Genomic DNA, 16,474 nt, shown 5'->3' with positions numbered 1-16,474 from the left:
TAAAAGGAGGAGGATTAGAAGGAGGACCATTGCATAGTCAAACTTGTTCCCAAGCCAACCAATTTCAGGGAAGAGTAAAATGGAAGCTGAAATGTGGAAATCCATTTCCTTGAAACTGCAAGAGCTGTCCAGGTGTGGTGGCTCATGCCTGTAATCCCAGCGGTTTGGCAGATCCTCACAGGCAGATCACCTGAGGTCAGGAGTTCGAGAGCAGCCTGGCCAACGTGGTGAAACCCCATCTCTACTAAAAACACAAAAATTAGCCAGGTGTGGTGCTGCATGCCTGTAATCCCAGCTACTTGGGAGGCTGAGGCAGGAGAATCGCTTGAACCCAGGAGGCAGAGGTTGCAGTGATCTGAGATGTGCCACTGCACTCCAGCCTAGACAACAGAGTGAGACTCCGTCGCCAAAAAAAAAAAAAAGAAAGAAAAAAAAAGAAACTGCAAGTGCATCTGGATAGTCTTCCAGGATATTCAGGGGTAACTACCACATTCTGAAGGCCTCTGCTCTATGGTTCTGTTTGTTTTCTCCAAGGACTTCAGCTGCTTGTCATGAAATCCTATAAATGACTCTACAGTTAGTTTAATGCTCTCTTCCGGGCTGGGTGCAGTGGCTCACTCCTGTAATCCCAGCACTTTGAGAGGCTGAGGCGGGCAGATCTCAAGGTCAGGAGTTTGAGACCAGCCTGGGCAAGATGGTGAAACCTGTCTCTACTAAAAATACAAAAATTAGATGGGTGTGGTGGTGGGCGCCTGTAATCCCAACTACTCGGGAGGCTGAGGCAGGAGAATTGATTGAACCTGGGAGGTGGAGGTTTCAGTGAGCCAAGATGGCACCATTGCACTCCAGCCTGGGCAACAGAGCAAGACTCCATCTCAAAAAAAAAAAAATACATAAAAATAAATGCTCTCAGTCGGGCGCGGTGGCTCACGCCTGTAATCCCAGCACTTTGAGAGGCTGAGACAGGTGGATCACCTGAGGTCGGGAGTTTGAGACCAGCCTGACCAATATGGTGAAACCCCGTCTCTACTAAAAATACAAAAATTAGCCTTGCATGGTGGCCGGCACCCATAGTCCCAGCTACACGGGAGGCTGAGGCAGGAGAATTGCTTGAACCTGGGAGGCGGAGGTTGCCGTGAGCCGAGATCGTGCCACTGCACTCCAGACTGGGAGACAGAGCGAGACTCCATCTCAAGAAAAATAAAATAAAATAAAATAAATGCTCTCTTCCATCAGTTTCTGAAGTCCCCTTAAGTCATTGGTGGTTTCTTTAACCAGAAGCTTGCAAGCAACAACCCACTGGGCCAGATCAAATATCTCTACTATTGGCCTACCAAAGGAGGAGAACTCATTCTTTATTCAACCTTGCTGCAACAATCAGTGTCCAAATCACAGAGAAAATGACTGTTTAGTTGGGTCTTGATGTGGAACTTGGATTTTATCTAGTAGGAAACCCCAGGAAATTTATTTGTGGGTATATATTTTATCTGGTTGACTTTACCACTTCTTCTTTTTTTTTTTCTGAGACAGCGTCTCACTCTGCCACCCAAGCTGGAGTGCAGCAGTGCAATGTCAGCTCATTGCAGCAATTTGTACCTCAGCCTCCCAAGTAGCTGGGATTACAGGCACACACCACCACCCTGGCTAATTTTTGTATTTTTAGTAGAGATGAGGTTTCACCATGCTGTCCAGGCTGGTCTCGAACTCCTGGCTTCAAGTGATATGCCCACATTGGCTTCCCAAAATGCTGGGATTACATCTTACTCTGTATACCTCATGTTTGTCTCTAGTCAGCCTTGGGTATGAGAACATCTGGTAGAGCCTATCTCAGTCACAAGCCCAGAAAATGATCTCCTTGTGACTTTGTAGCCTTGACCTGTCTATAACCTGTCCACAGCCTTCTAGACAGAGAAACTAAAATTCCCACCTTGCCTGCATACAGCTGCCTGGGCCAGAGAATCATACCCCAGAAGTTGATCCTTTTGCAAGCCCCTCTGTGAAGCCTACCTGTGGCCCAGGAGGTCTACACAGAGCTGCTGCTTCCTCTGTAAACCCCCCACTTTGCACTGCACATGCTTTCTAAAGGCTTTCTGTACTTGAGATATGAATGCCTTCCCACTTTAATTTTTGGGTACTTTCCCTCATCCCTAAGGTATCATCCAAAGTTTCCTTATGTCTTAAGTTATTGTTATTATTTTTTTGGATAGAAAAGTGTTCATGATTATTAAGTAAAGAATAGATTACAAAACTGCACACACTATGATCTAATTTTTATTAAAAAATATTTAACCGAAGTTGCAGAAAGCGAAAAAAAAAATTTTAAAGAAAAAATATCAAAAATGGGCTGGGAGCAGGGCTCACACCTGTAATCCCAGCACTTTGGGAGGATTGGTTGAGGCCAGGAGTTCAAGACCAACCTGGGCAACATAGTGAGACACCCCCTCCCTCAACCCCATGTCTACAAACAAACAAAAAAGAACAACAAAGAAACCAAATTAGCCAGGCCTAGTGTCCACCCACATCTGTGGTCCCAGCTATTTGGGAGATGGAGGCAGGAGGATCGCTTGAGTCCAGGAGGTGGAGGTTGCAGTGAGCCATGATAGCACCACTGCACTCCAGCCTGGGAAACAGAAGAAGATCCTATTATGAAAAAAATAATAATAAAGAAAAGAAATAATGTTTACTGTTTTTGTTTTATGGGTTTTTGTTTTGTTTTGTTTTGTTTTTTTGAGACAGGGTCTCAGTCACCCAGGCTTGAGTGCAGTGGCACCATCTGGGCTCACTGCAACCTCTGCCTCCTGGGTTCAAGCGATTCTCCTGCCTCAGCCTCCTGAGTAGCTGGGACTACAGGCACTCAGAACCATGTCAGGTTAATTTTTCTATTTTTAGTAGAGATAGGGTTTCGCCATATTGACCAGGCTGGTCTCAAACTCCTGGCGGACTCAAGTGATCCGCCACCTTGGCCTCCCAAAGTGTTGGGATTACAGGCGTGAGCCACCACTCCCGGCCTATGTATTTGATACTTTTTATAATTAGAACAATAAAACTGCCACGCTGTAGGGAGACCCCCTGAAACTATTGCTATGAAATAAAAGATGAAATGCTCCTGATTATTGTAAATATGAAGTTGCATGCAGGATTGTGTAAAGACAATGCCAGGTTGGACTGCTAGAATGAGCCAAAGCGGGTGATGTGCTTCCCCCTGCAGAGAGCCTATGAACAGACGTGCATCACCAGGATTCCTATCCCAGAAAAGCAGATGTTCATAGCTCTGGGAATGGAATGCAACCCTTGTGGAAAGCCTCTAAATGGATGCATGAGGGGCGCCTGTCCCTATGGGTAAGATAGGGCTATAAACACCCTCATCTTGCCACGGCTCTTCTAGGCCTCTTTAGGGTTAAGGCATACTCCCTTCTGAGAATTTCTGGTCTGATTGTCTAGCTTCACGTCCTGTTTCTATGGATTATTTGTAACCAGCTTTTGCTGCAACTGTTACTGCTGATTCATATCTTGCTAATCGTAGGTTATGGAAAGACTGTTTCTGTTTTAAGGTTCTGTTAGAAATTACTGATGCACACACTATATTGTAAGTTGTTATCTCTGTATACTGTACTTCTGCATACAGATGTTATGTTAAAGAATTACTTCATCCCCATGTGACCATCTCACCTCATAACCAAATGATCCTAAATCCCTCACTAACCTACCCCTGCCCTCACTAAACTTAATAATACATGCTGGTATGTCCAGTGTATTGGCGGCATCGCGGGACCAGAAGGCAGTGACCTCCCCTGGACCCAGCTTTCACTATCTTGTGTGTGTCTATTATTTCTCGACCTGCCACTCCGCCTGGGAACAAAGAAAGAGCCCCATTGCATTGTGGGCTGCTGGCCGGATCCTGCAATACCACACTTGTTTTATTCTCCAGTCAAACGTTTCCTTTCTGAGAAAGGCTGTGAATTGTGAAAGGCTGTGAATTCCAAAGGGCTGGACATTTAACCTCCAACCAACCGATTCTTCTAATTAGCCATCATGAATCTCTCTCTTTTTTTTTTGAGACGGAGTCTCACTCTGTCGCCAGGCTAGAGTGCAGTGGCACAATCTTGGCTCACTGCAACCTCTGCCTACGGGTTCAAGCAATTCTCCTGCCTCAGCCTCCCAAGTAGCTGGGACTACAGGTGCACGCCGCCACACCTGGCTAATTTTTTTTTGTATTTTAGTACAGATGGGGTTTCACCATGTTGCCCAGATTGGTCTCGAACTCCTGAGCTCAGGCAGTCCGCCCCCCTCGGCCTCCCAAAGTGCTAGGATTACAGGCGTGAGCCACCATGCCCGGACACCATCATGAATCTTTCAGTCCACAAATATATTTGAACTCCTTTGGAACCTATTCTTTTTCTTTTCTTTCTTTCTTTCTTTTTTTTTTTTTTGAGACAGAGTCTTGCTCTGTCGCCCAGGCTGGAGTGCAGTGGCACAATCTTGGCTCATTGCAACCTCCGCCTCCCAGGTTCAAGCAATTCTCCTGCCTCAGCCTCCTGAGTAGCTGGGATTACAGGCGCATGCCACCACTCCTGGCTAATTTTTTTTTTTTTTTTTTTTTTTTTTTTTTTTTTTAGTAGAGATGGGATTTCACCATGTTGGCCAGGATGGTCTCCATCTCCTGACCTCGTGATCCACCTGCTTCGGCCTCCCAGAGTGCTGGGAATACAGGCGTGAGCCACTGCGCCCGGCCCGAATCTATTCTTATTTTCAGCCCTTAGGTTTTATAGACAAACAGAAGGTGACAGTGTATCAGATTGCCAGATCACAAAGATCTGATAAGGCAAAGTGATCAAATTCTTTGATCGTAGGTGGCCACCTGGCGATAAAGACTGCAGGGCCTGAGAAAGTACAAAAGATGACCTTTAGTAGGAGCTCCCAAGCCAGAACCACAGGAAATCAAAAAGCCCGCACGGGCGGATCACGAAGTCAGGAGATCGAGAACATCCTGGCTAATACGGTGAAATCCAGTCTACTAAAAATACAAAAAATTAGCCGCGCGCAGTGGCGGGCGCCTGTAGTCACAGCTACTCTGGAGGCTGAGGCAGAATGGCGCCAACCAGGGAGGCGGAGCTTGCAGTGAGCCGAAATCGCGCCACTGCACTCCAGCTTGGGCGACAGAGCGAGACTCCGTCTCAGGAAAAAAAAAAAAAAAAAAAAAAAAAAAAAAAGCCCGCACGAACTAGGAAAGAAAATACACAACTGGCCATCCGTGCGATCACCTGTCTCCCTCACTAGGAAAGTAGCTCCAAACCGCCAATCAGCGGCGGCGCCGCTGGACGTAGACGTCCTACGCCGCGACATTAAAACAAGATGGCCGCGCCCTGCAGGTTCTGTCTTGTTGCGTAAGTTCTTTTGACCGTCACTCGTGTCAGCTTCAAAGTCAGATAGATTTTTCTCCCAGCATGTTCTACTTCCGAGGCTGTGGCCGTTGGGTCGCGGTTTCCTTCACCAAGCAGCAATTTCCGTTGGCACGGTTGAGCAGTGACAGCGCGGCGCCCCGGACTCCGCACTTCGACGTGATAGTCATTGGTGGAGGACATGCCGGGACTGAGGCAGCCACCGCCGCCGCTCGGTGCGGCTCTCGGACTCTGCTTCTCACTCACCGCGTGGATACGATCGGTGAGGAGCGCGGGTGCTGTGGAACTTGGCGTAGGACGCAGGCTGCTTCCTTCCTGCCTCCCCCGGTCTGAAGCGGGGGACCTCCTCCCTCCCTCAAAGCTAGTGAGAATCCTACCTTCTATGGTTTTAGCCTCGATCAGTGTCTCGCAAGGATCAGGCGGGCCAGGCCAGAACTCTGTATTAGTCTATTCTGCGAACCATAGATTATGCTGCTGCTGACAGTCGTCCGTTGTGGGAGGTTGGGGTTCAGAGTCCGTGCCTTGGGAAAGGGAGAAACTTCAAGAATACTCGCTGGTAGCTTCTTAGTTCATTGCTGCGTTTGCCTTCTACTATGTTACTCCAGATAAAGGGTAAATTAACATTAACAATGGTTTATGGCCGGTGCAGTGGCTCACTTCTTTAATCCCAGCACTTTGGGATGCCGAGGCAGGTGGATCATCTGAGGTCAGGAGTTTGAGACCAGCTTGGCCAACACGGCGAAACCCCGTCTCTACTAAAAATACAAAAATTAGCCGGGCATGGTGGCGCATGCCTGTAATTCCAGCTACTCGGGAGGCTGAGGCAGGAGAATTGCTTGAACCCAGAGGCAGAGGTTGCAGTGAGCCGAGATTGCGCCACTTCACTCCAGCCTGGGCAAAAGAGCAAAACTCCATCTCCAAATAATGATAATAATAATAAAATTTAAAAATCGTTTATTAAACGGTTCTTGTGTTTTTATTAAAAAAAATTTTTTTTAGAGACGGTCTCGCTATGTTGCCCAGGCTGGAGTGCAGTGACAACTCATAGGCACGATCGTTGCACATTACAGGCTCTGCTTTCTGGACTCAAGAACTTTTCCTGCCTCTGCGTAACCAGTAGCTGGGATTGCAGGTGCACAGCACTCTGCCCAGCCTGATCTTTGTGTTTCTGTCAAGATTTTGTGACGCCCTTTGGAAGAACCATGCTACCTTTTTTTTTTTTTTTTTTTTTTTGAGACGGAGTCTTGCAGTGTCACCCAGGCTCAAGTGCAGTGGCGCCATCTCGGCTCACTGCAAGCGCCGCCTCCCGGGTTAATGCCATTCTCCTGCCTCAGCCTCCCGAGTAGCTGGGATTACAGGCACCCACCACCACGCCCGGCTAATTTTTTTTTCTTTGTATTTTTAGTAGAGATGGGGTTTCAACATGTTAGCCAGGATGGTCTCAGTCTCCTGACCTTGTGATCCGCCCGCCTCAGCCTCCCAAAGTGCTGGGATTGCAGGCGTGAGCCACCGCGCCCAGCGCCATGCTACCTTTTGCATCCTATATTCCTTCTGGGTTGTCGTCCCTGGATTTTGTGCTTAGTACTGGACAGTACTTTTTTTGCTCTAATGGGTAATGGTTGGATGGCCATTCTGTAGCATCATGATAGATACTAGTTAAAACATCAACTTGTAAACTATATATGCCTCGGTCTTTCCTCCTTCCTTTTGCTTAGGAGCAGTAATTAGAATATTTACTTGTTTTGTAAAAGTTGTGAATAAATCACGTATTTATTCCTGAAATTCTTCTTTAAAATGACCATTCAGCTCGTAACTGTGAAGAAATGTATACTATTAACTGCGGTTTTGTGAGTGGGGGAGAGGAGGCTATGTGATTTCCTAAAAGATTATACTTTTCTCATCATACATTCAAGTGGGTTTTTTTTTCTTTTCTTTTTTTTCATTTTTGAGACAGAGTTTTGATGTTGTTGACCAGGCTAGAATGCAGTGGTGCAATCTTGGCTCACTGCAACCTCCACCTCCCGGGTTCAAGCGATTTCCTGCCTCAGCCTCCCAAGTAGCTAGGATTAGAGGAGCCCACCACCACGCCCAGCTAATTTTTTGTATTTTTAGTAGAGATGGGGTTTCATCATGTTGGCCAGGCTGGTCTCGAACTCCTGACTTCAGGTGATCCACCTGTCTCAGCCTCCCAAAGTGCTGGGATTACAGGCGTGAGCCACCACGCCTGGCCTGTTGTTTATATTTTTAAAAAATAAAGACCTAGTGCTTGCTTTGGCAACAACATAAACTAAAATTGGAATGATATAGGGATTAGCATAGCCCCTGCACAAGGATGATGCACACATTTGTGAAGTGTTCCATATTTTTAAAAAATAATAATAAAATAAAGACCTAGGCCAGGGGTGATTACTCACACTTGTAATCCCAGCATTTGGGGAGCCTAGGAGTCTTCTATTTCAAAGGAAAAGGGAGGAAAATAATCTACCACAGCTGTCATTCCTGTTTTTACAGTAGAGAGACTAAGTTATGTTAGGTAACTTGCCATGATCACAGAGCTCATAAGTGGTAGGTCTAGAAATTGAGCCAGATCTCTTTCACACACTCTCCTCATAATGACACTTCAGGCTCATAATCGCCGTGCTATCCAGTCTCCCTGTGGAGACCATTAAAACTTTTGGAGGTCTTGGCTGGGCACGGTGGCTCATGCCTGTAATCCCAGCAGTTTGGGAGGTCAAGGTGGGCAGATCACCTGATGTCGGGAGTTCGAGACCAGCCTGACCAACATGGAGAAACCCTGTCTCAAAAAAAAAAAAAAAAAAAAAAAAAAAAATTAGCCAGGCGTGGTGGCGTATCCCTGTAATCCCAGCTACTTGGGAGGCTGAGGCAGGAGAATCGCTTGAACCCAGGAGGTGGAGGTTGCAGTGAGCTGAGATCGTGCCATTGCACTCCAGCCTGGGCAACAAGAGCGAAACTCTTGTCTCAAAAAAAAAGAACAACTTTTGGAGGTCTTGATTCTTGATGTGGTGGCAGTGGATATGTGGATATTGACACAACTTGCCCATCCCTCCACCTTCTATAAAAACTTTTGAGGTAATCACGTGGGTTTAGACCTCTGAGTAAGACTGTGTAAATGTAAGGGAAAGGTATAAAATATGGTCTTCACTCGCAAGAAATTTGTAATTTAATTATATTTAATTCTGCAAAGTAAGTGCAAAAAGAAAATATCAGATGGCATTTATGGAAGACATAATTGGTTGTAACTGAACCAGTGCCAAGGGGCCTGTTTTTTTTTTTTTTTTTTTTTTTTTTTTTTTGAGACAGAGTCTCACTCTTGTCACCCAGGCTGGAGTGCGATGGTTGCCATCTCGGCTCACTGCAACCTCAGCCTCCCAGGTTCAAGCGATTCTTTTGCCTCAGCCTCCCCAAGTAGCTGGGATGACAGGTGCAAACTGCCACGCCTGGCTAATTTTTTTGTATTTTAGTGGAGGCAGGGTTTCACCGTGTTGCCCAGGATGGTCTGAAACTCCTGAGCTCCAGCAATCCACCCTCCTTGGCCTCCCAAAGTGCTAGGATTACAGGCGTGAGCCACCACACCCGGCCCTTTATTTATTTATTTATTTTTGTCCTTATTTATGTTGAAGGACTAGGGACTTCTTACAAGTGTGCTTGATTTGGTAGATTCCTCTGGTGCTGTATCAAAAAAGAACAATTACATTTAAAAACCAAGTATACTTGATTTAGAAAGGTTTCATGGGGTAAGGATTACATATTTGAAAGGAAAAGGCAACCTAGTGAAACAGTAAAAATATGCATCAAGGAAGAGATTCAAAAGAAAGTTCAGGCCGGGCACGGTGGCTCATGGCTGTAGTCCCAGCACTTTGGGAGGCCGAGATGGGCAGATCACCTGAGGTCAGGAGTTTGAGACCAGCCTGGTCAACATGGTGAAACCCGTCTCTACCAAAAATACAAAAATTAGCCGGGTGTAGTGCCGGACACCTGTAATCCCAGCTACTCGGGATGCTGAGGCAGGAGAATCGCTTGAATCCAGGAGGGAGAGGTTGCAGTGAGCCGAGATTGTACCACTGCACTCCACCCTGGGTGACAGAGTGAGACTCCATCTTAAAAAAAAACAAAAGGAAGTTCAGGAAGTGGTTTGTTATCCAGGTTGCCCTGGACACTTTTGCATCCCATTGGGTCTTTGGAATTTTCTTTGTAGTATATCTTTCACATTTTCTATTTTTTATCATATGAGATGATTATAGTCACCTGTATAAATATTTCCTTATTAAGTAGTCACTATGTGCAAGGTGCTCATATATTTATTTTGTTTATGTCTATTCTCTTTAGGTCAGATGTCATGTAATCCTTCCTTTGGTGGCATCGGAAAGGGACATTTAATGAGGGAAGTAGATGCCTTGGATGGCCTGTGTTCTCGCATCTGTGACCAGTCTGGTGTACACTATAAAGTATTAAACCGGCGTAAGGGACCAGCTGTGTGGGGTCTGAGAGCTCAGATTGATAGGAAACTCTATAAACAGAACATGCAGGTAAAAATAGGGCATGAGCACAGGAAAGATTATAGTGATTGTTTAATTACCATGTTTCAACTGGCATTTTCTTTTGACAGAAAGAAATCTTGAATACACCACTGCTTACTGTTCAGGAGGGAGCTGTAGAAGATCTTATTCTTACAGAACCAGAGCCTGAACACACTGGGAAATGCCGTGTCAGTGGGGTTGTTTTGGGTACGTATTGGTTATAGATGGTGTATGATAACAGCATATCAAATTCCATGTGAGAAATTTATTTTAGAGCAGTGTGGAGATATGTTGCTTATTCAAGGAACTTGTTGCATTTTCTCTACCTGGATGGGGAAAACTATATAAATAAATATGTTTCTCTTTTCATCTTGGTATTTATGATGCTCAGTCAAATTCTAGGCTCATCAGTACCATGTTCCATCTTAGTGTAGAACTTTATAATCTGCATATTTATGTCTCCCTCTCTTCCCATCTTTCTATTGTAATTTCTGTTTTTTCTGGTTCTGACTTTAATTTTTTAAAAAATTCATATTTTAACAGCTTATATATATTTTTATGGAAAAGAGTTATGTATGTTTTTTATCAAAATAACTCATGCATATAATTTTTTCTTAAAATATTAAAAGGATCTGGGCATGGTGGCTCATGCCTGTAATCCTAGCACTTTGGGAGGCCGAGGTAGGTGGATTGCTTGAGCCTCGGAGTTTGAGACCAGCCTCGGCAAGATGGCAAAACCTCATGTCTACAAAAAAATACAAAAATTAGCCGGTGTGGTAGCAGGTAGTGTCAGCTACTCAAGTAGCTGAAGTGGGAGGATTGCTTGAGCCCAGGAGGTTGAGACTTCTGTGATTATGCCACTGCACTCCAGCCTGGGCAACAGAGTGAGACCCTGTGTCAAAAAAAATAAATAAGTTTGGGTGTAGTGGCTCACACCTGTAATCCCAAGACTTTGGGAGGCCGAGGCAGGCAGATCGCCTGAGGTTGGGAGTTCAAGACCAGCCCGAACAACATGGAGAAACACGTCTCTACTAAAAATACAAAATTAGCCAGGTGTGGTGGCACATGCTTGAAATCCCAGCTACTCAGGAGGCTGAGGCCAGAGAATCACTTGAACCCGGGAGGCGGAGGTTACAGTGAGCCGAGATCTCACCATTGCTCTCCAGCCTGGGCAACAAGAGCGAAACGCTGTCTCAAAATAAATAAATAAATAAATAAATAAATAAATAAATAAAATAAAATAAAATAAAATAAAAGAAATTTAGAAATTTATGTGGGAAAACAACCATCTCCTTCCCTGGAGACAGACACTTCAACTTTTTTGGTTGTCACTTATTGTATATACTTCCATATTTCTAAATAGCAGGCTTATGTTTTTACTTCCTAATTTACAGTTCTAGACATTATCTATTAACTTTTTTTTTTTTTTGAAACGGAGTCTCACTCTGTGCCAGGCTGGAATGCAGTGGTGCGATATCAGCTCACTGCAACCTCTGCCTCCCAGGTTCAAGCGATTCTCCTGCCTCAGCCTCCTGAGTAGCTGGGACTATAGGCATGTACCACCATGCCCAGCTAATTTTTGTGTTTTTAGTAGAGATGGGGTTTCACCACGTTGGCCAGGATGGTCTCGTTCTCCTGACCTTGTGATCCACCCGCCTCGCCCTCCCAGAGTGCTGGGATTACAGCTGTGAGCCACGGCACCCAGCCATCTATTAACATTTTTTGAGACACAGTCTGGCTCTGTTGCCTAGGCTGGAGTGCTGTGGTACCATCTCAGCTCACTGCAACGTTCCCCTCCCAGGTTCAAGCAATTCTCCTGCCTCAGCCTCCCAAGTAGCTGGGATTACAGGCGCCTGCCACCATGCCCAGCTAATTTTTTGTATTTTTAGTAGAGACAGGGTTTCACCCTGTTGGTCAGGCTGGTCTTGAACTCCTGACCTCAAGCTATCCGCGTGCCTCAGCGTCCGAAAATGCTGGGATTACAGGCGTGAGCACTGTGCCCAGCCTATTAACTTATTATTATGGTAATTCTCTTTAATATCCAATTTTCCTTCCCTCTCTCCTTCTGATATAATTATACCATAATTTTTGGTTGATAGTATTTACATTATTGACTAAGTATTGTTTACTGCGTGGAAGTGTATTATGTTTGTCCCTTTCATATACTTGGTTTTGTCTTGAGTTAATAATTGCTGCATTTTATTTATTTATTTATTTTGAGACAGAGTCTCACTCTGTCACCCAGGCTGGAGTGCAGTGGTACGATCTTGGCTCACTGCAACCTCCATCTCCTGGATTCAAGCAATTCTCCTGCCTCAGCCTCCCGAGTAGCTGGGATTACAGACACCAGCAACCATGCCCAGCTAAATTTTGTGTTTTTAGGGGAGACAGGGTTTCACCATGTTGGCCAGGCTGGTCTCAAACTCCTGACCTCAAGTGATCTGCCTACCTCCACCTCCCAAAGTGCTGGTATTAACAGGCGTGAGCCACCACGCCTGACCTTCTCCAGATTTTTTAGTTCTGTTTATGTGTTTGGGCTGCACTCTTCCATGTACACAACTTCCTTTAAGTGTCTAGCGAACTTTGGTTTTCTGTTTACTTCTTTGCGTTTTTGGTTTTGGAGACAGGGTCTTACACTGTCACCCAGGTTGGAGTGCAGTGGCACTATGATCGCTCACTGTAGCCTCCACCTCCCAGAGGTGATCCTCCCACCTCAACCTCCCAAGTAGCTGGGACTATAGGTGTACACCACCACACCCAGCTTATTTTCAATTTTTTTGGAGATGTGGGATCTCCCTATGTTGCCTAGACCGGTCTTGAACTCCTAGGCTCAAGTGATCCTCCCACCTCAACCACCCAAAGTGTTGGGATTACAGGCATGAGCTGCCATGCCCAGCCTGTTACATTTTTAAATGAGGCACTAGGCTGGGCATGGTGGCTCACACCTGTAATCCCAGCACTTTGGGAGGCTGAGGTGGGCGGATCACCTGAGGTCAGGAGTTTGAGACTAGCCTGGCCAACGTGGTGAACCTGTCTCTACTAAAAATACAAAAATTAGCTGGGCGTGGTGGCATGCACCTGTAATCCCAGCTACTCAGGAGGCTGAGGCAAGAGAATCGCTTGAACCCAGGAGGCGGAGGTTGCAGTGAGCCGAGATCATGCCACTGCACTCCAGCCTGGGCGACAAGAGTGAGACTCTGTCTCTAAATAAATAAATAAGGCACTAAAACACTGACTGGAAGATTTCTGTGTGCACAGTTAATTTTATTGCCTGGCTGATTCTGGTGGTGATTAAGACTTGAACTGCCAGACGCGGTGGCTCACGCCTGTAATCCCAGCACTTTAGGAGGCCGAGGTGGGTGGATCACCTGAGGTTGGGAGTTCGAGACCAGCCTGACCAACATGGAGAAACCCCGTCTCTACTAAAAATCCAAAATTACCCAGGTATGGTGGCACATGCCTGTAATCCCAGCCACTTGGGAGGCTGAGGCAGGAGAACCACTTGAACCCTGGAGGTGCGGGTTGTGGTAAGCCGTGATAGTGCCACTGCACTCCAGCCTGGTAACAAGAGCAAAACTCCGTCTCAAAAAAAAAGAAAAGACTTGAACCAGCCTTTTGGTTTGGTGAATTCTCAAATATCAATGTCTGTTAGTTCTCAGAAGAATCAATTTTCCACCTAAGAGAAGAATATGGCTGCCCACTAGCATTCTGGGAACAAAATGGTAAGAGAGGCTGTGCCAGGGAGTGTCATCTTTTATTTTATTTATTTATTTATTTATTTTTATTTTATTTATTTATTTATTTTTGAGACAGAGTCTCGCTGTGTAGCCCAGGCTGGAGCGCAATGGCGCGATCTCGGCTTACTGCAACCTCTGCCCCTCGAGTTCAAGTGCTTCTCCTGCCTCAACCTCTTGAGTAGCTGGGACTACAGGCGCGTGCCACCATGCCTGGCTAATTTTTTTCTACTTTTAGTAGAGATGGGGTTTCACCGTGTTAGCTAGGATGGTCTCGATCTCGTGACCTTGTGGTCCGCCCACCCCGGCCTCCCAAGGTGCTGGGATTACAGGCATGAGCCACCGCGCCCAGCCCAGGAGTGTCATCTTTTAAAATACATACCTTAATTCCCATTTTCATTTTTATTATAGATCTATTAATTTTCTTGATTGGGAAATACATACTTAGGGCCAACAACTTAAAGGCTACAAGAAGCATATAGAGTGAAAGGATAGTCTGTCTTAGCTGGGCATTATGGGCATTATGTGATTATGGCTCACACCTGTAATACCAGCACGTTGGGATCACCTGAGGTTGGGAGTTTGAGACCAGTCTGGCCAACATGGCGAAACTCGTCTCTACTAAAAATACAAAAATTAGCCAGGCATGATGGCTCACTCCTATAGTCTCAGCTACTCAGGAGGCTGAGACAGGAGAATCACTTGAACCTGGGAGATGGAGGTTGCAGTGAGCCAAGATGTTGCTACTGCACTCCAGCCTGGGTGAGAGAGCAAGAGTCTGTCTCAATAGAAAAAAAAAAGATAGTCTGTCTCCTTCACTTTGTCCCCTCAACCAGCCAGTTTTCTTCCTCAGGAGCATTTGCTTTGTTAATCTGTTGTGTGGTCTTTCTACCTAGGCATATGTACATGTCTTCATGCATATGTATACATATTTTTTGTTGTTTTCACAAAATCGTAGCATATTATACACACTGTTTGTCTGTATTTTTTTTTTTTTAAAAAAAACTTAATCTGTGTTTGCTTTGCTTTTGAAGGCCATGCTTTTTTTTTTTAAGTTTGTGGGTTTGTTCTGATGGTTACCTTAAAAGCTATGATTTTATATATAATATGCTTACTGACTTCCCTCAAGTAACGATTACTAAATTAGTTTTACTTTCATTTCCTTTTCTCCCCTGACTTTATTTTCCAGATTTAATGGTTATATTGTTTTTATTAGTGTTTACGTTTATACCCTTAAATTGTTTATTTTTTTATTTTTGAGAAAAGTTCTCGCCTTATTGCTTAGGCTAGGGTGCAGTGGCATGATCACAGCTCACTGTAGCCTCGACCACCTGGACCCAAGTGATCTTCCTGCCTCAGCCTCCTGTGTAGCTGGGACCACAGGCATGTGTCACCACCCCTGGCTAATTTATTATTTTTTTTTTTGTAGAGATGGGGGTCTCACTATGTTGCCAGGACTGGTCTTGAACCCCTGGGCTCAAGTGATCTTCCTGCCCCAGTCTCAAAGTGTTCGTATTATAGTCATGAGCCACTGAGCCTGGCCGATTTAATTTAATATCTTTAAATGCTTTTTTGTGATCCTGTCCATATTTTATAGGCCCAACAATAACACTTTTTTTGTGGTAAAATATAAAAACCATAAAATGTACCATTTTAACCGTTTTTAAGTGTACAATTCAGTGCTGTTAAGTACATTGACAGTATTGTGCACCCATCACCACCAACTGTCTCTTGAACTTTTTTATCATCCCAAATTAAAATTCTGTACCCGTTAAACAAAAAGTCCCCATTACCTGAAGAATAAACCTCCGTTTTACTGTAAGGTAGAGCTATCTGAGGACAAAACCTTAATGTGTAAATTTCAGCTGTTTCTTTCATTTTCTGGCCCAAGTTTCATTTCTACATTCCTCTTCAGTTCTTATTCTCAATTCTCTAATTTCTGAGCCTTTGCAGGGCAAATTAGTTCATTCTCATTGATATATCTTCTCTTCAGATATTAATACTTAAGTTATAGCTGTCTCCCCTCTGCTAGGTGAGTTACCATTCTTCCAACCACTTTCTATCTTTCAAAAATATATTGAAATTTCTCATTTTCTGACTGGTTCTTTTTCTTTACTTGTCCTTTTGGTTTTATACCTTTTTTATTCCCCTATTTAATTTTCTTTGAGTTTTAGAAGGGAGAAGAAATGTGAGGTTGTATGCCATGTTTATCCTGAAGTCTAAAATTAATTAATTTTTTAAATTAATTGAGACTAACTTTTTAGTGCTGATACGATTTTAGGTACATGTGAATTGGTGATAACACATTGCATTCTCTCTCCTAGATTGCTTAGATTGAGATTGATAACATCTTAGCCTTCTTACTCATTTAAAATTCTTTGTCTGGGGTAGGGGAAATGGGAAGATATTGCTCAAAGGTTACACATTTTTAGCTGTAAGTTGAATAAGTTCTAGCAATCCAGTGAGCAGTATGCTGACTGTAGTTAATAATAATGTATGATAGACTTGAAATTTGCTAAGGGAGTAGATCATAAGTGTTCTCACCACACAAACAAAACATGTAACTATGTGAGGTGATGGTTATATTAATTAGCTTGATTGTGGGTATCATCACAGAATATATACTTGTATCAAAACACCATGTTGCGTACTCTAAATATATACAGTTTTTTATGTCTGTTATATGTCGGTAAGGCTTGAAAAAACAAAAATATTAAAAAAGATTCTCAAGTTTCTAAAGACTGATAGTTTTTCTGTAGTTGTAATGTAAAATAGTCACATTCCATTTTGATCCATGGTAACA

General features: G+C 44.3%; 1 protein-coding gene and 1 non-coding gene across 3 annotated transcripts in view; both read left to right on the top strand.

The window, feature by feature from the left end:
* Positions 1 to 5,326: 5,326 nt before the first annotated feature.
* MTO1 (mitochondrial tRNA translation optimization 1) overlaps positions 5,327 to 16,474 on the top strand; it is a 42,483-nt gene continuing 31,335 nt past the window's right edge. For both annotated transcript variants that reach the window (XM_030809328.1, XM_030809327.1), the window contains exons 1-3: positions 5,327 to 5,661; positions 9,747 to 9,946; positions 10,027 to 10,144. In XM_030809328.1, the coding sequence (XP_030665188.1) occupies positions 5,445 to 5,661; positions 9,747 to 9,946; positions 10,027 to 10,144 (535 nt within the window). In that variant the 5' untranslated portion in view covers positions 5,327 to 5,444. The remainder of the gene's footprint in view (positions 5,662 to 9,746; positions 9,947 to 10,026; positions 10,145 to 16,474) is intronic.
* Positions 7,664 to 7,766, top strand: LOC115834519. The gene has a single exon (XR_004029466.1). It is a non-coding gene; the product is annotated as a U6 spliceosomal RNA (small nuclear RNA).

The sequence above is a fragment of the Nomascus leucogenys genome, chromosome 3 (genome assembly GCF_006542625.1).
Source record: "Nomascus leucogenys isolate Asia chromosome 3, Asia_NLE_v1, whole genome shotgun sequence".
In the NCBI taxonomy this organism is placed as follows: Eukaryota; Metazoa; Chordata; class Mammalia; order Primates; family Hylobatidae; genus Nomascus; species Nomascus leucogenys.
This window is presented reverse-complemented; position numbering and strand designations above follow the sequence as displayed.